This window comes from Corvus cornix, chromosome 4A, assembly GCF_000738735.6.
Source record: "Corvus cornix cornix isolate S_Up_H32 chromosome 4A, ASM73873v5, whole genome shotgun sequence".
Taxonomy (NCBI): domain Eukaryota; kingdom Metazoa; phylum Chordata; class Aves; order Passeriformes; family Corvidae; genus Corvus; species Corvus cornix.
The window spans coordinates 493,766-519,517 of NC_047058.1; the positions used below are offsets into that span (position 1 = coordinate 493,766).

The window sequence follows — 25,752 nt, forward strand, 5'->3', positions numbered from 1 at the left end:
ATGGGCAGATTTCCGTCTCCTGAAAGCAGGGGCAGGAAGGTCAGGGAGAAAGCACCCAGTGCCAGCACAGGACAGAGGGAAGCACTGGAGGCCCCCAGCCCCTCACAGCCCACCACAGAGGCAGGGCACGTCTCTAACAGGCAGAAACAGCAGATCTGCTGTTCAGAACAGATCTAGAAAATATTGGGTCCAAAGAAGGGAATTTGAGGGGTGAAGACTTGAGCATTGAAACTGTGGGGTTTAGACAGTTTGAAAAATGTCTCTGCTTTCTCTCAAAACCATACAGCTTTCTCTCTGTTGTGTATTCTGGCAGAGTGGTACAGCTTTTGATCCACTCAAGGCTGAATTTAAAGTTATTTTCTAGCATTCTGGCTCAGAAATCAAGCGTACTTGCAGCTTTTCAGTGATCTCTCTTCTTTTACCCCTTTATTCCCAAACTCACGCAAGAACAATACTCCTCGAAATGTAACTCCCTACTGAAGAAGTAAAAATATCTAGGATCATTAAAAAGCCATCAAGGCCATTGTACTGTAGAGTGCTCTTCGCTCTCCTGATAGTATCCCGGGAAAGTACACAGCTGGGTCTTGCAGTAGTTTGTATTTCTCCTCCTGAAGATTTTCAATTAAACGTTTTTAACTTACTAGTCACAAAACACACTAAAAGTAAAACTAATTTGCATTCCTTTGGGCATTTTTTCATAAAGAAGAATGAAGACTTATCGCCCAAGTTAATCCCTGGTATAAGCAGTCATTCCACTACAACTCCTGAGTAAAAATAATAAGGAAGAAAAGTCAATGGAGTCATTATATAGAGCTCAGCAAAGCCAGGCTAATCTATATGTAATGTGGGAAGCCCCAAAACACAACCGCAGAGGAGCAGGCATAAAAACATCAGCTTTTAAACTCACGTCTAGGATTTCCCATTGTGTCTTGCAGAAACGTGATGTTAGATTCCCACTGAATGAGATTAAAACACTACAGAAAAGTTTATTATTCCTTCTACTGCTGCAACTAAAGCTTAGGTATTCAACAGCAGGGACTTTTGTTACTGCTTGAAAAAGTCAATCTGTTGTAGGATTTCCAGCGCAACTTGTGGAATTAAAGTGGAAAGTAGAGCAACTGTGATTGTCCACGGCACGTGAGCTATTTTTGCAGCTGCATGGGACTCTGGGTAGCTTTCCACACTTGAGCAATTAATTCTAGGGTTGAAGGCAACTCTACACTCAAGGATCTTCAAAAGGGAAAGAGAAATCATGACGCCACCTCGGGTTCACGACTGATTCGTAACAGATGCGGGGACCATAGCCCTTGTGGTTCCGTGTTAAGTCTGGAGACGTTTTGATGAATTCTGAGCAGATGGAGCATAAACACAATCCCTCACCCAGGCACATTTACTGCCTATCGAGTAATTGCACATTCTTGAAACTGTACTGGGGCTTAATGGCCAGACCTCCCACCCAAAAATTTCATCCACACTCTACAGCAGTGAAAACCCCATCCCCTGACCACAAGAGCTGCCACACAGCCACAAACAAGTGCCACCAAATCTGAAACCCCAAGCCAGAGTCAGCAGGCTTGCCAGTGGCCTGGCACAGAGATACCACACTTCATCTGGTACCACTCCTCCCTCCCACCAGGACAGCATCCCTGAGGCTGAAAGGTTTTGTGGTCTCATTGAGTGACCCCACATGTCACACATAGAGCTCTACACACCCATCCTCAACCAGCGGCACATTATTCTAACTTGAGAGTCATCTCCATTAGGTGGGGAGTCAAGGTGTCCAAGGACTTAAACCTGCCCCTGCTAACTTAAAACTCACTCCTGGAGTCTGGGTACTTTAGTCAAGCAACTCCTTCCTTGTTAATATTCTCTGCCCTGCCACACATGTTCAGGCCTATTGCCAGCTGTTTGCCTCATTTCTCTTCAAGAAAAATTAACATGGAAGCAGACTTCTTTTTTCCCCTATCCTCAGAGACAGTATTTTAATATTATCCCCATAAATCAAAGAAAGTTAAATGATTATCTCATTTAACAATGCTGTTTGTGCTGCCTACAGAACTGCATTCTCCTTCTAATAGTACCTGAACAGCTATTCTTTTTTTTTTTTTTCCTGGCACTTGGGGTGATTCAAACTCCTGCCTACTCTTTCAGCCTCACATTTTATTACTACACAACCATGTAAAGAGAAAGTAAACATCTCTCTCCCCAATTAATGATTACAATAAATCTTCTACAGCCCACAGGAAATAAGCTGAGTTTGTTAAAAGGAAATCATTAATATTTGTTATCTTACATAATCACTTCAACAGGATTATTGACTGTTCCCTATACCATACAACTCAAACTAAAGACAAATCTCATGTCAAAAAAGAAGTCACCCCACTTAAACAACTCTGAGGTGATTTATATGAGGGAGGTAAACATTTAAGTGACCAACACATCACAGCTGGTTTATCCCCCCAAAAAGTAACTTTACTATAAAAGTCTGAGATCTAACTTGTGCTCTGTGTGTGTCACCAAGTACAATTGGCTTCTGCCCAGTGTAGATGGCTCTAGCTTACTGTTATCACAGAAGTGCTGTTTGCTCATGTGAACTGCCTCTCCTCCATGCCCTGGAGCAAGGAGCAAATCATCAGCTGCTCTGTAACAGATGCCTGTAGCATCCATGACTCACTGTAATTTAAAGGCAATATTAAGAAGATATGGCCATTACACAGCCAACATGGTTATTTCCACTGCAGAAGGCATTTAATTTCCTGCTGTTGTTGTTCTCTAAACAGGAGGAAAGCATCCACCTGGGGAATTGGGCTGCAGTACTGGACAGTGGTGTCCTCAGAATGTGACTCTACCACGCAACAGCACAGCCTACATAGATGGAGCTGGGTCCCACCCGCACTCAACTACCACCAACGCCTTTAGGTACAGGACAACAGGAAAAGATGCTGCCCATCATGGGTCCAAGGGACACAGGGACAAACAGTGAGGGGACAGAGCTCACCACAGACACTTTGCTAATGACGTCCCTGGCGACAGCCAGGCCCTGCGCGAAGGTGCGGGCAGCCACGAAGGCTCGCGTCACTTGCAGCTTGAGCTTCCGCGGCACATCCCCAAAGGGCTTCAGCTGCTCCGTGTACTTGCTGACACACTCCAGGTACTCGTCTGTGAAGTGGTACTGGGGGTTGACCAGCCGGAACATGCGCTCCAGCAAGCGCGCCCAAAACTCGTTGAGCATCTCCTCCAGGTTGACGTTGCCGCCCACGTAGTAGCGCTTCAGCTCCACAAAGAGGTCCTTGAACAGCTCCGAGTTCTGCATGTAAAGTCGGCCGTACGTCCGCACAAACATGTCATTCAGAGACTTCTCAGCATTCTCCAGCAGTTCTTTGAAGAACTCTAGGAAAGAGGGAGAGAAGATATGGTAAACACGGGCACCAGGTTGTCTGTTTGCACACATACTACAACCACTGCTTAACTGGAGAATTCAGCACAACGAGACCATCATCAAAGTGAAATGGAAAATTAAAGGACTTCCCCAAAAATTTTCAAACAATGCCTGTATCTCAAAATTTTTGATTACTCTTCATAAACTCATCCCTGAAACTCCCTATAGGCATGAGTGAAATCTCTCCTATACAAATATGAATATCATAATTAAGAGTCAGCAAAAAGACAAGAAAAAGTGCAACAGTTTCTGATGTTTCCATTTAGGCATCTTAAAAGATGTAATTTCAAAGAACAGCATATTGGAAAGAAAAAAGGTGGTTTTGTTAAATAGATGTTTTGCGCAAATGAGTCCTTCTTTGCAGTTCTTGACAATTCATTTTCCAAGATTATCATAAACCACCCTCAAAAATGAACAAATTTTAATATATTTAAAAAACAAATTAAAGAATCTACCTGCAGGTTCTTTCTCCCATTTTTCAAGTTTGTCATCTCTCAAGGCAGGACCTGACCACTTACTCAATTGGTCCTGATTGCAGAAGAGGCCTCAGATGTTTGTGGCAGTGCAAAAACCCCCACAATTACACCAGAGTTTTCTCAAAATCTAAGGGCTAAACACTTGGCACAATAACAAGAGATTTTTCAAACGACAAAGGACAGATAGGGCTTGAGATTTTTATCACTTTCTAAAAGCAGATCCCCACTTTGGTTCACTCTCCAGGAACACTGGACAGCCCAGAAAGCGGCTGCTGCAATGACTTGGCAGTGCCAAATGTGTCACCAACACTGATAACAAATAGACCTGATGATGATATCACTTCAGAAGCAGTTTAAAGCAAACGTCCTGCCAAGACCACGTCACCACAGCCTTGGCACATGGGTCTAAGCACAAACTACCCTGCCACAAAGGTTTGCCTTGGAGATTTGGCATAGATGAGATAAAATAAAAAATAGGGGAGGGGTCCACTAGGCCAAAAGCATTTGGGCCATTTTGGAAGAAAACTCCCTGCTCTATGGCCCTGGGGAGCAGCTAAGGAGAGCAAAGGTAGATGCCAGTGGGACAAAGCCTCCCATGCCGCCTGTTTGCTCCAGCCCCACAGGGAGCACTGGCACCCTGGGGAGTGGGCACAGCCGGGTAGGGAAGCAGATTATTTAATGCATGCCACCAGCAATTGAGGATTCTGACCTCTGCTTTTCTGTGACTCATATTCAATAAATATTTTTTAATAAAACATGCCTCTGTGGTTTTCTAAATCCTCAAAGGAGCAATGCTTAGAGCCAGAAGCTGTTAGAAGGGGGAAGGTGGGGGGGACATTTTGGCCCAGTGTGAATTTAAACCTTGTTAAAAGACATTAAAAGTATGCTGAAGTTCAGATTTTCGTCTTCAAAGTGCTCCAGTACAAACAAAGCCTAACACAGAAAACATTTTCTGGAAAAACTGAAACATTCCATGAGTTCCTGATGAACAAAGTCATAGGGTTCAGTGCCTGACATGTCTGTATATAATGCAGCCTCTTAGGAGCACAAGCGAAATGATCCAGGGAAGATGAGATTGATTTCAAACACCCAACATGTCCTCTGTCCAATATCAGCAGGAACCTCCACTTTCGTTCCCATGACTGGCATTTCCTCTCCAGGAAGATTTTTTTCTGTTGAGTTTATACTATAGAGATTAGCTTGGTGTATATTAATTTCTAATTCACTTAATCATTTTGAACGCTCACTTCCTTTCTTTGCTCAGACCTTTTAGTATCACCAAATAAGTTGTTTATTTAAATACTTTTGTACCAGGCACAAAACCTGCCAGATGTTTCAGCAAACTCTTAAAAAGAATTAGATTTTTGAAATTGTATTGATGGCAAATCTATCAGATAGCTCCAACCATCAGTCTAAAGAACCCAAAGCAATGTTTTAAGACAAGAAAGTTATCTTAAGTAATACATCCATATTACTACAACCAATTTATTCTCCTGCCCAAACTCATTTTATTGGTTACACTCCAAAGTGGAAGTTGAATAAACTGTATCCACGCTTTAGAGCTCTTATCTCTTAGCAATTTTTCAAGGGGGCTAGAACCAGGTATGTTCATTAATTATCCTGAGAAAAACCCTGAAATCTGATTGGCAGAAAATACCTGTGTACCTGCAGCCTTCCAGCCAGCAGCTTTTCCTTGCCCAAAAGGAAGGTAAATAAAAGAAATTAAAACTTCCCACCAAACCCAGGCACTTCCAAAAGCCCAACGCAGCACTGCTGAAGGAGACAGCATGCACGCGCAAAGCTGTTCCCTCTGGCTCAAGCTTCAACCATCATTTTCATGGACAGAAAACACCCGTTCTCAAGTGCCAGTTCCCAAAGAAGAAGGGGAGGAGGGCAGAGGAGGCTGTGTGTCTGCAGCATGGAGTCAGCATCCACCCCTCCCAGCACATGCCTGTATTCCTGAATGTGCCAGACAAGATGCCCCAGTGACCAGCACCTGTGGCTTGGCCCCTGGGTATCACTGCTGGCACCTCGAGGCTCCTGGGGTAGAGATGGGTTTGGGATGGTGGGGAGGGGTGATGTCAAGCATGACATTGGGGATGAAGGGCCATTCGACACCAGCAAGCAGGGATGGATCCAGCAGTGGGATGTGCATGGCACCTTCCTCCATGCAATGCACAGCACTCTTAACCTGGTCAGCAGCAGTAATTAAATAATATATATAGATATATTTTAGTGTAGCTACTGGCATAGTATAAGTCTGCATCCTCAGTTTCTATCTCCACATCAAAAAATCAGCTTGGGCGCCAGGAGGAACATTAATCTTTTCTCTATGCAAACTACGGGCACAGATGTCTGCAACAAGAAGAAAAAAGCCTGAAACACCTTTTTATGAGTTAAATGCTAATCTGACTAGTAACTCCCTATATCTAATTAGATACTAATTCTACCCTTCACAGAAATAAGCTGATTAGCAAACACCAACATAACCCAACATTAACCTTGCCACCACAAGAAGAAAAATGGCAGGTTCCTCTCTTACGTCTTGACTGTTTGCTGGGTAAAATAAATGACCACCTTTCATTTGTATTAGAAGTTGACTTGTTCTCAAACAAAGCAAACACACAAAGGCCACAGTTGCTTATTTTACAGCACTGTAAAAGCACATTTTACAGCTGTGTTGCAAGCAATCTGTACTCATTAAATTATCACTCTGACAGGCTTCCTGTGAAAAGCTGTCAAACGCAAACATTTTTCACAGATGACAAATCATACTTTGCCGGTGCTCTCTCAGACACTGCTATCTGGAGGGATGGCAGGCTCTGTCTTCCCTCCAGTTATCTTGTTTAAACTCCCTCCACAATGGTTGGCCCCTCTGTCGACAAACAGGCACAAGCACACACATGGTTGGGAAGGGCTTCACAGACTGACCTGTGAGAGCAGCACATGGCTCGAAGGCCTCCCTGGTTGTCCTAAGAGCAGAGTGTGCAAAGACGGCTGGGTTACACAGAGAGGATGAACCACAGACAACACTTTGGGTAACATGGATAGCCAGCTCTGGTCCAACCTGACCGAGGAGCAAAGCCATGCTGTACTGCTTCAACACACCTCAGCCAAGTCCTGCTGATGCAAAGTCACCTTCTCACTCAAGGCGATGCCCAGGAGGACGAGCTCCGGACTGAGGGAACCAGCACTGTCGAGATGTCCGGTGGGACCAGAGCCCCTAAACTTTTCTTAATGTCAAGAAACAATTTTAAAATTTGTCTGTATTGCAAAATTAATCCTGCGCATGCTATGGGCTTTGATACTCAAAGGAAGATGACATTTCCAGTGCAATTAACTTGTAGAGGCAGAAAAGGGAGTAATCAGCAGTCAGACAATCTACAGCTCTGGGTTCTTTTTATTCTTTTAACATTTTTGAATTTCAGGGTAGAATTTAAATGCCCACCACTCAGTGAAAGTCTAGAGATGTCATGAAATGGTATGAAAGACTGGATATGACATATATGCCATCTCTGCAATAAAAATCCTGGGAAAAAAGTCTCTGCTTTTGAACAAATCCTTCTTCAAAAGAGCACATTGGGAAACATAACCATAGTTACTTGGCATTTTCCTTTTTTTCAGGTAATAAGATGTATTACCTCTTTGCAGCTTGAGGGCAGACCAGCCCTGCCAGTAACCCACTGCAAGAGAGCAGTGCACGGTGCTTCCACGTGACATCAGATTCCACTGCCAGAATAATTCAGAATAATATTTCTTCCAAATTACAGATACATGAGCTAATTGAAGAAACACAGTCACTCCACCCACTGCGAGACAGAGTAAATCCCACCTCCAGACAATACATCTACTTCTTTCGACTTTCAAATCCAATATATTTTTGATCTTGGATTCATAGGCATCATCTGAAAATATTCACTTTTTTTTTAAGTAAGAAGGGATGCAGTGATTTCCTATTCCTTGTGCTAACATTTTCAGATATTTCAAGAGTGGGATTTTCATACAAAGGGGCTTTTGCTGACGAGAGCCCAGTGCTGTAGGGCACAGTCCTACCTAAATCAAAGGCAGGTCCTGGAAATGAGATGAACACACCAAAGGGTCACACTCCCCTTCACCCACAGACAGGTTTGATGTTTCTGTACGTGCACTGGCAACAAAGAAAAAAGCCGCAAAACTGCTTGGTCAGCTGCCTCCTGCTACCACCTGCCCTGTGTCAGGAGCACTGTTGTCCTCAGCCTCCTCAGCCTTGCCCCAGAGGCAGAGTCCTCAGGGCTGAATCCATAGCTGACCACCACAGGAGTGTAAAGTTGTACTTTCAATTTATCTCCAGGAGCAAAACACATTTATTTCAGGGAATACTTTCACACAGAGAGGCACAGTGCTTCACAGCACCACACCTACTCCTCTTGTAGCCACTGCAAAGAGTCAAATAATCAGTGACCCAGGGCTGAGCACCTAAAACCCCCACGTTTTATAGAACAAAGGAAACCTTAACTGCGGCGCAAAAAAAGGTCAAGTCTTATCCAATCTTGCTCAGCAAGGCTGTTGAGCCAATGTGCTTGCTACAGGCACCCGTCTGTTGGCCATGTTCAGGTGTGCTGGTGCCCTTCCAAAAAGGACACCAGTGCTGCCACACACCTTTCTGCTCCCAAAAGCTACCAGACATGCTGCATTTCCCACGCACCAGATTTCCTTAGTTTAGAGCTGAGTTTTCAATTTGCCTTATTCTGTTTGAGGTTTGCAAATGAACTACACAAAGAGATTCCAGGTAGACGTGCAATTACTCAAACACCTTAAAAACCAAATAAAACCAGGTTCAAGTATGCATATTGAATATGCTGAATTCTTACAGGCACCATTAATTAGTTTCAGATAATTTACCACCCAGCTTTTTGAGCATACTCTTAATATGTTATCCAGATTATGATTAATCAAGGGCCGTCTGTCTTACCAAAACCTTTCATTTGCTTGTCTGTATAGACAATTATGCTTTTTAGTGTGTACAGGAGAACACTGCCACAAAGAGATTAATTGTATTTTCTCCTTAAAAGGTCTACTCATAAAACGTCCACAACAGCAAGATGGATTCCCAGACGAATGCTCCTGCCCGAGCCACGGCCTTGCAGGCTGTGCCATGGAAGGGCTGGTGCCAGCTCCGTCCCAGCATTTTCCAGAGGTGCATCTGCAGATGCAAACTCCACCCTGCAGCTGCTCCTACCATGTGAAGCAAAACTCAATCCAGACAGGTAAAAGAAATTTGGGAGAAAAGAGACAAATGTTTCACAGCTCTCTTCACCTGGAGGCTGAAGCCATACAAAGGCATGCCACCTAGTCCAAAGGGAGAAGAGCAATTATTTTTTTCTAAATGTGCTCCATTATTTTTAATATGCCTTCACTTCCTTTATTGCATATGCAGCATTTGTAATTTCCACCAGGGAAAAACAAACCCTAATTTAACAATCTTCTTCTGGAAGTGTTGAGAAACCGATGAACACGTAGTGTTAACACATTTATTGAATATGAACTCAGGAAGGGCAGGCCAGATCCACAAGTTGTTTATCTGTCCTGTTTTCAAACAACGTGTTAGCACTTATTGACATGGGAAGAGCTCTTTCACAGGGCTTGAAGAAGTACAGGCTTAAATCTTGCCAGTGTCACAGCCAACAGCCCCAGTATGTGAACGCTGCAGAGCTGGGAGGAACAACATCTCCCCAAACTTTGCTTGATTAGTGAAAGTCAAGACAACAAAAACAACTGGGCCACAGACTCATAGGTTAAAAAAACCAAAACCACCAAAACACAAGATTTCAAGAAGTTCTGGTTTCTGGAGCACTGTGGGACTCGTAGAAGTCCAGAAGAGCAGGGCAGAAGATAACACACAGCACTGCGTACCACCATCACACTGAGACTGAGCTTTTTAGAGAATAAGGAGCAATAGAGGAGGACAAACAATGTGGAGATTGCTGTCTGTGATTCAAGAAACAAAGAGCAGCACATTGCATGCTGCTCTATGTACTAGTCATCCCACGAATTAGGTAAAACAGTGAGAAATGCCCTTGGTCCCTCTTAGTCCATCCTGCTCTGCCACATCCCATGCAGCAGGATAAACCCAGACTTCATAGCCTCCTCATCCCTGGTTTCAGGGACTGCCACTGCTCACATCTCCCATTTTGGGTCAGCTATACTAAGTTTTCTCCCATTGCTTCCATGTTGCTACCTCCTCCCCAAGCAGCAGGTCCATCATTCCCAGCACTTCCATCCCCCTCCTTGCAACGACTCAATAGTACTCTTCCTCAGTGCACCTCTCTGCAGCTGTTTTTGTTCTTCCTCCGTTGATTGCTCTTCCCTCTACTCCCCCCCATGTCTAATTTTCACTGCACCCATTCCTCAATCTCTTCAGACACACCTGTGATTTCTCAGGTGCTTCGGCCTCTGCCCCACATCTATTTGGTACCAATACACCAAGTTCCCAGCCCAAACTTCACCTGGAAGTGAGCTCCTTCAGGCTGCCTCCCACCTCCTCCCAACTCAAAGGAGCTTTCTGGGACATTCACTAAGGTATTTCACACGTACTGTGTTTTCCCAAGCCTCGCTTCCCACTGCTGTCAGAGTGTGAGGAGGGCCTGCACTACTGACAAGTGGGGATGTCTTTCTTGTTCCCATTACCTCAGTTACCCTCACCTCATTACACTTGCAGGGAGAGCTCTTCCAGCTGGGGCTGTCTCTTTATTTGTTCAGCCAGCATGTGAGTGGCTGGACACTAAGACATTACAGTACATTAAACACTAATAAAGTAGCTCCAGCCCTGCACCAGTGGGTTATCACACCCCCAAGCCAAACCACCACCACCAAAACGGGCATCCAGGGGAGCAGCTACCAGGACTACGGACATAGGCTTGGTGGCTCCTTTGTGTGTGAAGGAGGAAGAGAGAGTTAATTTTAAACAGACAAACAATAGCTCATTGACTGGTTGACAGCAATTAGTAACCAGAGAGCACCAGGCACAGTTTCCTGTGGCCAAGTACTAAGCCTGTTGCCTGCATCTTTGCTTTTAGGAAAAAAAGCCAAAAGGATAAGAGCAGTTTACCTGTGACCTTAAGAGCAGAACTGCTTTCACCCGAGAAAACATAAGATCTGTCCAAGCCCATACAGAAACTGCTTTTGCCCCTTGCTGAAGTCTTTGCTGAATTACAAGACCTAGTATCTTTTTTTTTTCTCTTCCTAACCAACACGGCAGGAACCCCCTTCACCTCCCCCCATGAGATTTCCTGCTTCTGTGGTAACTTAAACTTGACCTTAGGATCTTTCCAAGCATCCCCAAACGAGAAGTCTGGTTCCCACTGCTGTCAGACAAGCATCAATGGACATGACTAAAAATCGTGGTGGTGTATGTATCTCCTTAAAAACCTCCAGATGGAGATGAGCCAATTGAACAACAACAAAGAATAAACAAACTTCCAAGGCACAGACAATTTATTTCAGTGCTGTTGCAGTGAGTGGGAAATCACAAAGAAAAGCCCACAAGTGGGATTTTCTAAAGGAAGTGTGCTGGTGGTTGCTCCGTCCAGCTTCTCCTCAGTCACTACCTCCCTATCCCGGGTAGCATCAATCCGAAACCAAGTCCGAAGGATTGCCTCTTCCACAATGGTGTCTTTGAAGTGTATCTTCCCAACATTTTCTGCCCTGGTTGGTATGAGGTTTGATGCCATCCATTTCTGGAGAGGGCAGAACAAGGCTGTGCCTTCAACCTTGATGTGAGCGGCAACATAGACCAAACCACTCTATTATTTGTAGTTTAACGATGCCGTGGTCATCAGCACACTTGCCTGAAGGTGGGTGGCAAGGGGAGAGCTCTTCCCACCACACAGGTTTATTCAGAAGCTCAAATTCCATGCAGCTCTGGCACAGCAGAGGTCCACTTAGTGCTCCAGTTGTGCCACACCTGGAGCTGCCTCCTGCAGAGATGAATGTGCTGGCAGCCAGTACTGACCCCATAGTCCTGGGTGCCACAGGCATGGGGAGACCCTGCCAAAGGAGCAGGACAAGGGCCCAGGTCTCTGCTCTTGCAGGCAGTTTCCAGTAAAACAGTTAACGTGAGATTAAGGTCCCCAAAGGGCAGTTATTTTGGTAGGGCAGAGCACCCTGATGGGCTGCCAAATTCTAACTATAGGAGCAGCAGGCCGGGCACCTGTGGAGCTCGTCTTTCACTGTTTGCCTCCACACTGCCTGAAGCAGCAGAAAGGAGAACACCAAAAGCTTTCCCTTGTCCTTTCTGTCTCCTTCCCAGTTATTAATACATCCTGCCTGTGCATCCCACTGCACCAGCACACCTCCCTGATAACTCGTACCTGGAGACAGCAGTTGGAACCAAAGGGTTATTCGAACAACAAAAACTAAATTCAGAAATGTATTCCAGGCTTTTTCCTCCAGTTTCAGCAGAGTTTGGAAGGTATTTCGCCAATGTTCTCCTGACCAGTCTCTTGGACTCAGCCACACACCAGTTATTGGAGAAATTCATTGCACGCAGGAGTAACACAGGGCTCACACTAGAAGGTCAAGGGCACCCTGGGATGCTTCAAAGATGCTCATCCTGATCACTCTCTGTGTCTGAAGCTACCCTGCCCAATACAAACATGGAGCCCACAAACAGGAATCCCTCTCCAGCCCTTTTGCCCACTCCCTGTACAGCAGAGGGGTTGTGTGCACCATGGACTTGGGGATCCCTGGCCAGCTCTTTCTTCTTGGGTTTGGTTTCTTTCTGCTTATTGTCCCCAAAGGGTTTCCTTTTACACTTCTGTATTTGTTTTATCTTACATGCTAACAGAAAATTCAGGGAGATTGGATCAGAAACTGAATTCTCAGCATTTAATAGTTTCCCAGATGCAGGCTCGCGCTGTACCATTTTATACAAATCCTTCTCTCATCTGGGCATTGGCAACACCAAACCTATTGCCAGCCCAGCCCAGAGACAGACCATCTCATACACTTCCCTCTTCACTCCTGTACAATGAGGGTTGCAGAAGTTTGCTGCCTTACTTAAGTCTGGAGTGCACAAAAGAAAGGGACACAATTTGCTTTAAGTGCAACAGCAAAAGTGCTTGTGAAATACAGGGGCAGGAGAAACAAGGAGCTTGTGGGACTCAGCAGCCCCTCTATTTTTCCCCCCAGAAAAGGGCTTGGCACAAGTGCTTGAAAGTTACGTCTTCCAAGAGATTCAGGATGTGCCTTTAAAAGGTAAAAATATGAGCATCTTATCTAGGAAGCAAAAGAACAACGGAAACACTGCAGAAGAGTTATGGGCTATGTCCTATCCTGGCTCCAATGCCTCAAAACAGCTGAGCAGTCTCCCCAAAGCACTGTTGGGTAGCACAGACCCTGGCGCGGAAAGCTTCAGCCTCAAAGGACAAAAGAGGTGAAAGTTCAAATTTAATACATGGAACTGAGCATTTATGCAGTCTTAATGTCACCATTAATTCTATTAGTGTTATTAATCCCCAAGAGAGGGAAGGGGAAGGCACTAAGTTGTGAAGATAAGACAAGGCACAAGGGATTTTATTTAAAAAAAAGGGAGGGGGTGTTTAAATCCCTGACTGCTATAGCTGCTTCTGTGGCATGAGATGTCACCACAGTCGGTTACAGCTTTCCCATGAATGTCATTGTCATGGAGAGAGATGCTTACATGGCCACAAAATTTTACCCACTAATTTCTCAATGAAGCCCATAAACATATCTAAGATAAACCAGCAAATCTTCACCTCTAAAATCATTTAGCAACAGTGAATCCAACAACTCACAAAGTATTTTTCATTTTAACAAAAAAGCATTTCCCTTGTGCTGAAAACACATCCCCTACTGCTACACTGGCATCAGCCTAATGGTTTACATTACAACAGGGGAGACCTCCAGGAGCACACATATGTGTGCTGTAAGCAAATATTTAGACAGGATATATTAAGATATGGGACTCCTGAGTTCACAAGTTCTCCCAGTGCCTGCAAACCAAATATGCACAAGAGGATCTGATGCTGTTACACTATGCACTGGGAGCCGAAATGACTCCTGGTCAGCCCTTCGGGGACGGATAATCAGCAACTTGTTCCATGCTCCCAACTAAGAGGAGATAATCCATTTCTGTACGGCTTTGGTGTCAGATCAGAGCAATTCTGGCAACAGTTCCAACAGCACACAGTTCCAACCAGCAACAGCTGATGAAAACGCTCCAGAAGCCGCAGGGCATCCCAGCCTTCATCTAAAGGACATGCCGCCACTTGGACTGTCCTTCTGCAGCAGCAACTGCTGCAAAGGTCAAGCACATAGCGGAGGCAGGACAGGTCTGCCTCTCCTCCCGGACCTGAATGTCAAGGCTGGGAGATTAGCAGCCAGAGAACCCACATTTCCAAAGGGCTGGACGACAGTGTTTGCTGCTTGGGCTGCATCCTGGAGTGGCCGATCACAGCCCGCGGATGCGTCACCCCACAAGAGAAGTGTCCATTCCACTTGCTGAAGTGAATTTGATCTCTGTAATAACTCATCCTGCCTACTCAGACACTCTGCACAGCTGTAGCACAGAGGATTGCATGTTAAACCAAGGCAGGTGTACAGCTCATTTTTGTCAGTTTTATTTCCATTTGAATGGATTTAGCTACAAGTGATAAAGAAGCCCTGAAGAGCTGCAAACAGTAAAATCAGAGTTTGCATCCATGCAGAAGAGCAGCTCTGGAAGGGATTGTGTCCTTTTCCAGTCTCATCCCTAGGGATCGGGACAAACATATGGATCTTGATTGCCTCTTCTTCCTGTAGTTTGGGTACATTAGATCAAAAAGTGTGGGATGAATTATGCTGGGCAAGAAGAACTCAAATGTGCAAGACACAACTGACCACAGCTGATCTGATGACCAAGCACCAAGACCAAAGAAGGAAATGCCATCCCACAAGCAGCCAAACACTCAACAGCAGGCTCTTAAACAAACAAAACACAGCAGTCATGGGCATTTTTGTAGAAGAGTCTGAGGACCTCAGATGGGAGACTCCTCAACCTGCCCCAGCGACCAGCAGGAAGGTGTGCCTTCAGCCTCCAGGTGACTGGGCTGGAGGGAGAGAGGCAGTCATGATTAAAAGACTCCCAAGAAGTAAATGACGGAGGGTGGTAATCAGTTCATCTCTACTTCCACCCCAGGTAAGATTAAAAAAATTCCCTAAATCAGTTTTGTCTGCAGCAAATGAAGATTTAGTTCTGATATTAGCACTCAGAGTCATTAAGCTTTGGAACAGGCTGAGGAGGTTGCCAATTCTCCTTCATTAGTTTTGTATGAGGCAGAGACACACCCTTCAGGGACAGGCCAGGCACAGTAAATCCAGCTTTCAGGAACAGCTGAACAACACCATCCCCTTCCAGACTTGCCAGTCAAGGACTTCCCATGCTAAAGTGAGAGTGAGACCAGCACAGGGGATGGTCTGAGGGGCTGACAGGAGAACCACAGAGCAGACAGAACAGCTTGTGCAGGCTCCCTTCCAAAGCTCACCTATTTTGAAGCCTTGTGCTTTGACAGGCATCCATCTCAGCTTGGCTTAATGTCCCCCTGCCCCCACACAGCCCTACAGCCATCCCTCCCCCCCCAAAGGGGCAGATGCACCTCACAGGATGTCTGCTCCACGTCAGCGACCTGTGCGTGCTCTTTGTTTTCAACACAGCATTTCAAAAAGCCTCGTTGTTCATTTAAGGTGAAGCAGATGCTGCTCCCCTGGTCTCTTTGAAAGGGCTTATCTATGGGCTGGATTTCATTAAGTATCTTGTTCTGCATTCAATAAATTTGCAAGTCTAGACACTATGGTTCTCCCTCTATCAACCCTTTGGTGGTACCAGCAGGTAGAGACAACAGAGGTTAAGAGGGAAATACTTAGCCAGCAGATTTAGATGCTATCAAGAAGATTGCATAATTCTACTTTGACTCACAGCAATTCTGTACCCAGGGATTTTTTCTCTCACCCTAGTGCCAATCCCTTTTGAAAGGAAGAAGCTGCTACCCACTGTAGTAGTGCAGAGGAGGTCACTGGGAGGTTCAAGGCACAGACTTTGGGATATTCACAAAAAACTCAGGTTGAACCAATGACCAAACAAGGGGAAAAAAGGTCCAGAGGAGCTGTACAGTGGAACTGTCCTTTACTACATAGTGTGATGGTGATGTATAAGCAGAACTGTGTGAGCAACTCAGTCCACTTGAGTCATCAGATACTTCCATGTGCAACTGTCTGTCACCTCCCTTCCCCAGCCAACAAGGACAACCCAAGCAGCAGCCTGACATCCTGCTCCTCCTCCCCAGATGCCCAGGCACAGTGGGCTGCAGTGTCTGGGAGCACTGAGGCACCTGCAAAGTGCCACAGGAACCAAGCAAGAGCTCAGCAGCAAACCAAGAGATGCCCTGGGACCTCAGCTGGGTGCTGTGCCCAATGTCTAGGCATCGACTTCAGCTGTTTGCAGAGGTGCTCTCAAAGAAAAAGCACCTGGCTGCAAAGTGGGCAGTGCTGGCTGTGTGCCAGCTACCTCCAAAGGGAGCTTCTTCCTGCAGCTCCCATGAGCTAGGCATGCCCTATGGAGAGCCAGTCTGACAGGACACACTGTGGACCCAAGGGCAATACCGAGACCAGTCATTTGCTTATCTGCCAGCAGTTAGCATCACTCCAGCAACAGGAACTCAGCCAAGACTTGTTCATTATGGTTCTGACCCTGCATCACACTTGAACCCTCAGCCTCCACACAAAACCACTCTGTGTTTATCTGCTGCTCTGCTTAGCCCCAAAGGCTAAAAGTGAGATGGATACAAATCCTGTGGGTTCACAACATGCTGGGAGAGATCAGCACTGTTGTGGATCGGGGCTGAAAGATGTGCACGTTACAATTACACATGCTGCGGGGATGTACCAACAAAACCAACTGCAATCTTACATTAGAGCAAAATGGCTTTTCAAAAGACTAATCAGAAAGAAAGATCTCTCTCTTTGGGATACAAGCAGCCATAATCAGCAAATACTTCTCTCTCACAGGATTGCAAAACAAGGCATGCTCTGCCCTCTGAGCCGAGTCATGAACTTTCCCAGCAAAGGGGGAGACAGAGCAGAATGACTGCATAGAAAACAACACGATGGGGATTTTTTTACATTTTTATCCCAAGAAGATCAAGTTCAAGGTCTCTGCACTTACCATCAAACTTCTTGTATCGGGAACTAAACACGGTTTGTAGGTGATTGCTAAGCTCTACGACGGCATTTCTGAAGTCCTGTTTACTCTGCTGACTATACTTCTCCTCCATTTCTTGAGAGCAGCATGTGTAGCCTTGTGAGCAGACTTTCAAGTGGTCACCTGAAAAGCAGAGAAGAAAATATCCCAAGTTAAAAGGACTCTTTATGCCAGAGAAAAGAGGTCTCATGAGGCAGGGTGCGTGAGGATCTGCAGCACCATTTCCTTGCAAGGAGATCCCCCCCCTCTGTGAGCGCTGGACCAAGTACGTCAAAACCTGACTCTTTAGAGAAAACTTTATAGCAACACATGTAAAAACCTTGTCTTTCTACAAGAACATTAAAAAGTGTCCTCTTACTTATTCAGTTAATAAACAGAATAAACAGATACTCATCCTGTTCAGTATAATTTGAAGAACCAGAAAATTGACCTGTATATACATATATTGTATATGGTAACTTGCATTAAGTTTTTCCTGAGTATTTTAAAATACTTCCAGTTCATTCAGCTAGTATACAATATCAGTGGCAATGGCCCTTTTTGTCCAGATAAGTGCCTTTTACTTCACCCCTCCCCTGTCCAATTATCAGAGGAGAAGTAGTCTCTCTCAGAAGCACAGTTGTCACCAACACTAAATTGTACTTGTTTTATGCAATGGTTCATGAAAACGCTTTATATTTCCCTGCTCCCAATTTTGCGGTTTTGTGTCATTGTCCTGGAGGAAACAGGGGGTTTGTTTTTGGAGACTTCAGATATTTTTTCCTTAAGATAATTCTCTCCTAAGAGTTATCTGGCTCAAGATGGCTTGGTCAAAGAGATCATCACTAAGTGTTTCAGTATTTGCAACAGCTCCATTTCAAAATCTCTGAGACAATCTGGACATAGGATCTGGATCCATATAATCTGCTTTTAGATGCCTTGCAGCAGTGTGGAATGAAGCTGCCCCCTTCCAGCACCACCCGTAAAACGCCATTGTCCAGTTTTGTGGGCCAAGATAAACCCTTGCCTAGAGCAGTCTTCAGCTCCAGCTCTCTGACAGGCTCCACAAGGCAGCAGCACCACAAAGTAGGTGGGCTGATGCTGAAGTGGTTCAAATTTGGGCAAATTGTACAAAGCTTTGACAACACAGAAGGTACAATCAAAACAAGCAGCCAGGTTGAGAAACTCATGTTTCCAAGTCAGATGGTATTTTAAAAGACACAGCCAACATGTAAGCTGCTGCCTTCCCTTCCATTTCACACCCTGATGCCAGACCTTATCCTTCATTCTGAGGAAACAGATGGAGAAAGGAAGGCTCTTCCCTGCCTGCTCCCACCCTGGAAGTTGCCAAGGACCTCCAACCACCATGGAGGTTCAGAGACTCACTGTCAGAGCTTCAAAGGACTCAGCAGCCCCCATGCAGAAAATAACATCTTCCTGAGAGGCAGTGCACCACACACTAAAGGAAGAGCCATCTATCCTACCTGCTAGAGCATCAAAACTGGGTTTAGGGAAACAAAAGCAGGTTTTGGACAGTTCAAAGCCTTCCCATGGTTAACACAACAGGTTGAGCTCTGCCTGCCTTGTTAAAGATTTCTCAACTATGTCTTTTGCTCTGATAGTGAATCTTTGTATCACTTTGCATGACTTCCTAGCCCAGAAAGGTTAGTGTCTCTTCTTACAGACACTTCAGGACCATCTTAAATACAACACAAACATTTTTACCTCTCTCTCTATATATAGTTCCTAAGTACCTCTCCTCCTAAAATGTATTTCCTTGTTGTGCTATAGGGTTTGTTTGTTTTCTGTGGTATCTACACAGAGACCTTGACCAGCAGATAATTCTGACATGGCTAATTTATTGCACAAGACCATCCACTGCTCTTCAATTACAGAAAGCTCAAAGTCTGCTATGGGAAGCAGCACTGCTTAAGCACAGCTTTTGGAAAACACAGAAAAATCTCACTGACTCCTTACAGATGTATCTTTTTTTTCATGGACTACTTCTTTCTGTCTCAGAAGAGCACCTCCAGCAGCAAATACACAGCTCTAAGGGAGGCAGCTCCAGGTAGCTTCGTAAGTCCTTTAAAAAAGAGGAAGGGGTGCACCCGGATTTTCAGATCCTGCCCACTAAATCCATCCTGGAGCACACCTGGGCACTCCTCTCTGAGCCCACCTTACCAGCAAGCATTAAAATAAGAAAGTACCCAAGTATCAGTGCTTTATTTCACCTTGAATCTCTGCTCCAATTCCAATACAGGACTAAGGACTCTGCCACAATGCAAACCATGAATAGTGTCAAAGCAAATTCAAACCTACTGATAGCAGGATTTCTTTTTCTAGTTACACTTCACAGACACTTCTGAAGTTGTCCACAGATGCCCTAGGATCCCTAATACAGTGGTTTAAAATACTTCTCCAATTTATTTACTACAAAAAAAAGCCCAATGTATTTCACAAATACAGGTATCAGTTTCACATCTATTTACATTATTGTAAATAATCTTGCCACAGATTTGACAGTACCTCCCCAGGCCACACGCACAAAGCCAAGCAAGAGCACTACTGACAGTAAATCAATCTTGCACAGATCCCATTTGGTTGATCATTAAGAAATAACACTCCAAAATGTAACTCAGACATTCAAAAATGAATGACCAAGCAATCTAATTATGGAAGATATTTCTCAGTCATGTCAGCACTATGTGGTCTTGGCTCATGATCAAGAATTAGCTCTGTCTGGAGCTGAGGAGCTCTGGCTACTCAGTGCTAATCTTAGGAGGATGCACTCTGCTACCCAGCATTTAAAAACCAGAAAGTTTAGGTTCGTGGGCTGCTTTTCTTGCAGTTTTCTTACGCCCCAGTGGGAGATGCCAGTGGAAAGTCACTGGAAGACACTGGGGGCCCCAGTTTTCCCACAGGGATGTTTGTCCTTAGCACAACCGCATCCCTAAGAATACATCCTCACCAACAACCAACAGGCACTGGAACACTGTGCGAGAAATCTCACGTCTGGCCTTTTAAATCTGCTATCAGTGCTGATCCATTCAGGATCTATCCACGGGACTCAACCCACAGGGACAGACCCTAATACAAGACATCACCAAACAGCTTTCAAACACAACAGTGCTACAACCAGGGGAACGGAAGCGATGAAGGTTGGAGAGCTCCATGTGAACATGGACCAGTTATGCACACACAAACACCAACCTGGAGCCAAGATCAAAGCCAACACTTTTTGTCAAATTGGCAGTGAACTCCCCTAAGGAAAATGAGTGAAAAATATGTATATTTAGGCGTACTCAGCAGAGATCTAATGTTTATGTATACTTTGTAAAGAACGTTCATGGTGTGCACTCACTGTCAAGGACACATTCGGCAATAATTATTTCCCAAATTAAAACTCGTCAAACAATGCCCATACAAGGCAACTCTTCATCTACTGTTGAGTGTGAAAACTTCAGCACCTTTGTAATTTATCATCATGTGAGCACAGCAAAAATATAACTCTGCCACAGCCTCCTTTCAAGTTAGGCTTTTTATTGAATTGTTTGGCAGGGTGTGCAATCATCACATTGCAGGCTGCATGGCCAAAAGAGCTCAAGTAGCAGAGATTGACTCCAAATACCTACTGCATATGCACACCATCACCATGGCTTGTCAATGGATTTGCAGTAGATCTTTCCCATGGCCTCCTGCAGCAAGACTTTTCCTTATTTTATGATATGTATGAGTACAGAGAGAGAAAAGAGGGACCAAAAATCATGAAAGAAACTTGCTCCTTTGGCTGGTTAACAGCACACCTCTGGGGAATGGAGGTGGCTGTTTGAAGATAGAAATGTGATGGTACATGATGTTACCATCTGTACATCCAAGGAAATGTGCTCAGAAAGGTAATCCTGCAAACTTATGATTTAAGCCATTACAGAAACACCACATTTAGCAGACTCGAGGCACACAGAGTTTCTCCCAAATCAAGTAACTATTCTGCAATGTGTTGAAAAACAAGGTTTCATCAAATGAGTAAGTGAGCAGTGCAAACTCAGGGGCTACATGATACTGAAAAGCAGGTTCTCTTTACCGAACAATGTTCCAAGACCTTTTGAAAATGTTTTTTCTAAATGTCCAGCATGCCTTCCGAGTCTGCTTCTCCTCACCTTTCCCAAGTTCATACTTTATGGACACCTAACTGCAAAACTACCTAAGCTTCAGGAGCAGTTCACTGTGAGGCAGGCAGTGGGTATTTCTTTAAAAGGCTCCCCCCATAGCCCAGCCCTTTACTGGAGCTCAGTAAACAAGCCAGAAGTGGTTTATGGTCTGAGATGTTACTGCTAGACTTTGCTCCCATGTGAGAAATCAGGCTGGGGTAAGGATGGGCGGTGGAAGAGCAGTAGGCAAACACTGCTGAGGACCTGAGAGCGGGGCCAGAATTTCAGCCTTGTGCTCTGCCTCTCCCCTCTAGCACACATGGGCCTGTGTCATCTTTAAAGGAGTTTTATGACTTCCTCTGAACCAACTACCAAAGGAATCCTGGACTGTAATGCCGGGCCCTAATCCAATTTCACACTAGACTTGCCTTCTAATTATCACAGAATATTAGGCTTCCACCCATCATATATAATTGACATGCTACCAAAGCTTCACAAAACCTCCAACAAAGATGACAAGAAACACTAGCATCACACCTGAGCACAGCTCTGCTGCTTCAGCCCCACATTAGCAAGGGCAAGAAGAAGAAAGAAAAGCATGAGGTTGTGATTTACTCTGGCAGAGTCATCGAGACAGACACAGCTACCGAACTGTCCACTCAATCCAATCACCTTCGATTTACCCAAAATACCAAAAATGTCCAGTTTTCCTGGCTACAAAATGATCTGGGGATGCTCAGCACCTCTGGGAATGGACCATGAGCTCTTGTCCGTCTTCAACAGCACTGCCATAATCCCTATGGGATGTCAGCACAGCCACAGCATAATCACTGCTTACACTGTTGTTAGAGACCTGCTAACAAATAGCACTATCAAAATGCACAGAGTCTTGGCACTTAACTATTTCCAGATGAAATTAAAGGAACTAAGCTGTGAACATCAAAGGGAGGAAAAAATATCTGTCTCTGTGGTACCACTGCATCCCCAAAGCAGCTCCATCACCTCCACCTTGGCTGTCACACACACACTGCTTCAAGACATGCTTTCTGCCTGGCAGAAGCGGGAAACTTGAATTTTTAGTTGATGCCTCTTATCAGAGCTCTCTTTTCACTGGGTGGTCAGTGTTCTCCACTTGCTTTAAAGCTGTGCTGCTGTCAGCCTTGTGTTTATTTTACTGGGGAGAATACTCCTGTGGAGATGGTCATGTGCCAGGAAGGAAGGGATGTAGAACAGCATTGAAGTCCTGCTAACAGTGATGACACATCCATCAAGGGCAGCAGAGTTAAGACTCCTATGCTCACATCCTGCAAATGATGCAGAGCTGCTGATCAGAGCAGGGCAAACCAGGCTGGCACATCTAGGGCTGTATTTCCCTTGATGCTTCTGAGTGCATGGTGTTACAAGCATCCCAAACCCTTATTGCAACTGCACACTTCCAAGAGAAGTATTTCGTGCAGCAGCCTCCCTGCACCTATCACCAGACACAACATACCCCATTTTCCAACGTGAATAATTTCCTATTCCCATTCTAAAGGCCCATGCAATCAGAGTCAGCTTTCCTTTCTTCCCTCCTCAAAACATTAGTAATTCCTATTGGGATCTCACACATAAAAAGCACCAGAAGAGAGAGCACACCCCATGTTCCCTAACTCAGGTCCTCACCACGAAGGTCACCAGCCAGCACCACTCCCCATCCAGGCATGGGGCTCCAGCCCTTTCACAGTCACAGAAGATCTTGGTTCTGGATTTAACCATCAAGGATTCTCATCCCCACCTGAACCTTATTTTCCCCCCAACCACCCAGGATTTTTTAAGCCAGAAGACATCCTCACCATGTAGTCAGCTCCCAAAGCTGACTGGTAGGATTATGGAAGGACCACAGTTTGGCACCATGTGCCAGCGTGCAGCATATTTAACATCCCATTCAATTAGCAACCGTTTTATACAAATGGTTTATTTGCTGTATTAATGTTAAAGCCACTTGCTTTCCCTGCATTTCCACTTTGGTTATTAATCAATGTGCATTTCAGTTTTTTGCTGATTACTCTAATGGCACAAAAAAAAAATTCCCAGACTCACAGGGAAAGCTTATAATAGTGATTTTTTTTTCTTTGCAAAGTTGTCAAGCAGTCAAAATACACTCTTTGATACCCACACCAAATCCCTTTCACCTACACTCAACAACAGCGAACTATTTTCAGTTGAGCTTTACTGCATCTGTTAACTCAGCTGCTAATCCATCTCACAGGCATGGGAACGGCAGTGCACACAATACCTCAGTGACATACCTCCCTTCAACACAACAAATAATCCTAATTATTTCCATAGTGCATACCTACAGTTACTGAAAATAACGTACACAACCACGGTCTGTCTGGCTTCTATTTTTCCATTTTGCTTTGTTGACAGCTTTGGGTTCCCAAATTTACTGCCAAGAGGGTCAGGGAGTGCAGAGAACAAGAGAGATTTATATCCATGTGTGTATATTAAGCCAAATGCACATTAAGAAACTTAATTTCTACTAGAAAGAGCAACTTAGGACACAAAGAGGGCTCTGGCATCCACCCACCCATGTCCAAATAACCACTGCAAAGCTCATCCTGGACCTGATGACAGAGTCAGTCCCTGAAGGATAGAGTCTGGGTAAACGCTGTCTGCTGAGGTCACCCGGAGTGATTCTGAGATATCCCTCCTGGGCAGGGATAGACCAGGAGAGCCCTTCCCACACTCCTAACCCAGCTCTTCAGCCCCAAACAAAAGACAAAGATCTGTCTCTGCTCTCCATACCAGCCCAGAGAATCATCACTGATCAACTGAGATTCCCTCCTGCCCTGCTCTCAGACTGAGGATGAAGCAACAGAGAGGTTCAGGTGGAGGACCCCAAGGACCAAACGCAAAAACTCTCTACAGCACATCTGGGCTGGGGACTCTGTCCTTTGCAGGTGTTGTCTAAGCAAGGAGGATGCAGGGTCTTGCCTTCAGTGAGGTTTAAAGAGTTCATTAAAAGCTAAAACCCAACTCACCTGAGGTGAAATAACGTCACTGCTTCATTTCCACAGCACAGCCAACAATTTCCTACCTGACAGGGTGGCCCGAATACTGCAAGGTTTTACACCCTGGAAAAATATGCGAGGATAGAGCCCGCTTTCATTCCAACAAACAGGATATTGAGTCAATTAGTGGCACACCAAACACAAACCAGACAGATGAAGATAATACATTTCTGCAAACTTCAGAAGAGAGAGAAACCACACAAAGACCTGAATATACAAATAAGGCAAGAGGGGAAAAAGGAATTTTAAAATATTACATAATTAAACTTATTATTTAAGCAAATCTGAAAAGGAAGTAACTCTGGTTAACTAGAGGATTCTCCCTGGCTGTAGCTAAGACAGAAACCTTCAGTGAAAACCAAGAGCTGTTTCTTAATTAAAAAAAGAAAACCAAAAAACCCTCCTTGATATTGCTGAGTGAGAACTTAGGAAATGCAAATTCTCTTCATTATCACCAAATTCTTTAGGCATGAAATAGTTTTCATAACATGCCTCTGCCTACATGCACTAAGTGAGTGGTGTTATACAAGGGACAAGGTATGGTGAAAATTATTGTTGTTTTTTTCCCATTTCTCTAGTGAGGAGGTTGGATACACCAGGCATACAATAGACTAACCCATCTCTGGGATGACTGAGCCCCTCTATCAGCTACCAAAGAACATGTAAAAAGCCCAATACTTGCAGTCAGTAATTCTTATCTTTATGACAGGGTAAAAGTCACAGGAAAAAGAAGTTACACACAGCCAGCCATCAGACTTCAAAATTCAACAGATTGGCCAGCAGGTTTTACCAGGGTAATCCGAAAAACTCACCAAGTATAATTTCATGCAATTAAAGGGGGCAAAAGGGGTGGTAGGGAAGAGAATCCATTTGGAACAGCAAATATACAGAATTACTGAAGCCTCAGGCACAAAGAGATCTAGCTGGAAGACAGTAACTTTCGTTTAGACTACTCTCTTTTTTTTCCCCTCAAATTCCCCATTAAGAAGGCAAAACAAAGCCAAGAAAACTGCCTGTTTGTATATTTTTTCCCCCCTAAAGCTTTCGGCTATTTGCCAAAAAAAGCAGCCTTTGACCAAAACTCATCCCATCACAACCAATGTCATTTAAATTGGAGTATTTTTCCTTCTTAACATTTTCGCCCTCCACTTTTGGCCCCTCTCCCTCTGCATGCACCAGACCCTCCACCAAGCACCTCCAGGGATGCTCACACTGGTGCTGGGTGGCATCATAAATGGGCAGGCAGGAAAAAGCAGGAATATGCCACTGGCAACCACTTTTCCAGTAATTTTTTTCCTTTTCAAACACAGCTGATTCCAGTGTCAATGCACAAAAACACATTTCAGAGCCACACAGTAGGTTCTTGTGAGATGCACCCAGGCTCACCTATTTGTGCCAGAAGACTGGTTATCCACTGGCAAGT

At 44.7% G+C, this 25,752-nt stretch overlaps 1 protein-coding gene across 4 annotated transcripts in view; it reads right to left on the reverse strand.

Annotated features, from left to right (window-relative positions):
• The window catches only part of GPC4 (glypican 4), a 233,409-nt gene that overhangs the window by 19,464 nt on the left and 188,193 nt on the right, over positions 1–25,752 (reverse strand). For all 4 annotated transcript variants that reach the window (XM_039572288.1, XM_039572289.1, XM_019287753.2 and 1 more), the window contains 2 exons: positions 17,114–17,272; positions 2,999–3,390 (listed from right to left, as the gene is read on the reverse strand). In XM_039572288.1, coding sequence (XP_039428222.1) covers positions 2,999–3,390; positions 17,114–17,272 — 551 coding nt within the window. The remainder of the gene's footprint in view (positions 1–2,998; positions 3,391–17,113; positions 17,273–25,752) is intronic.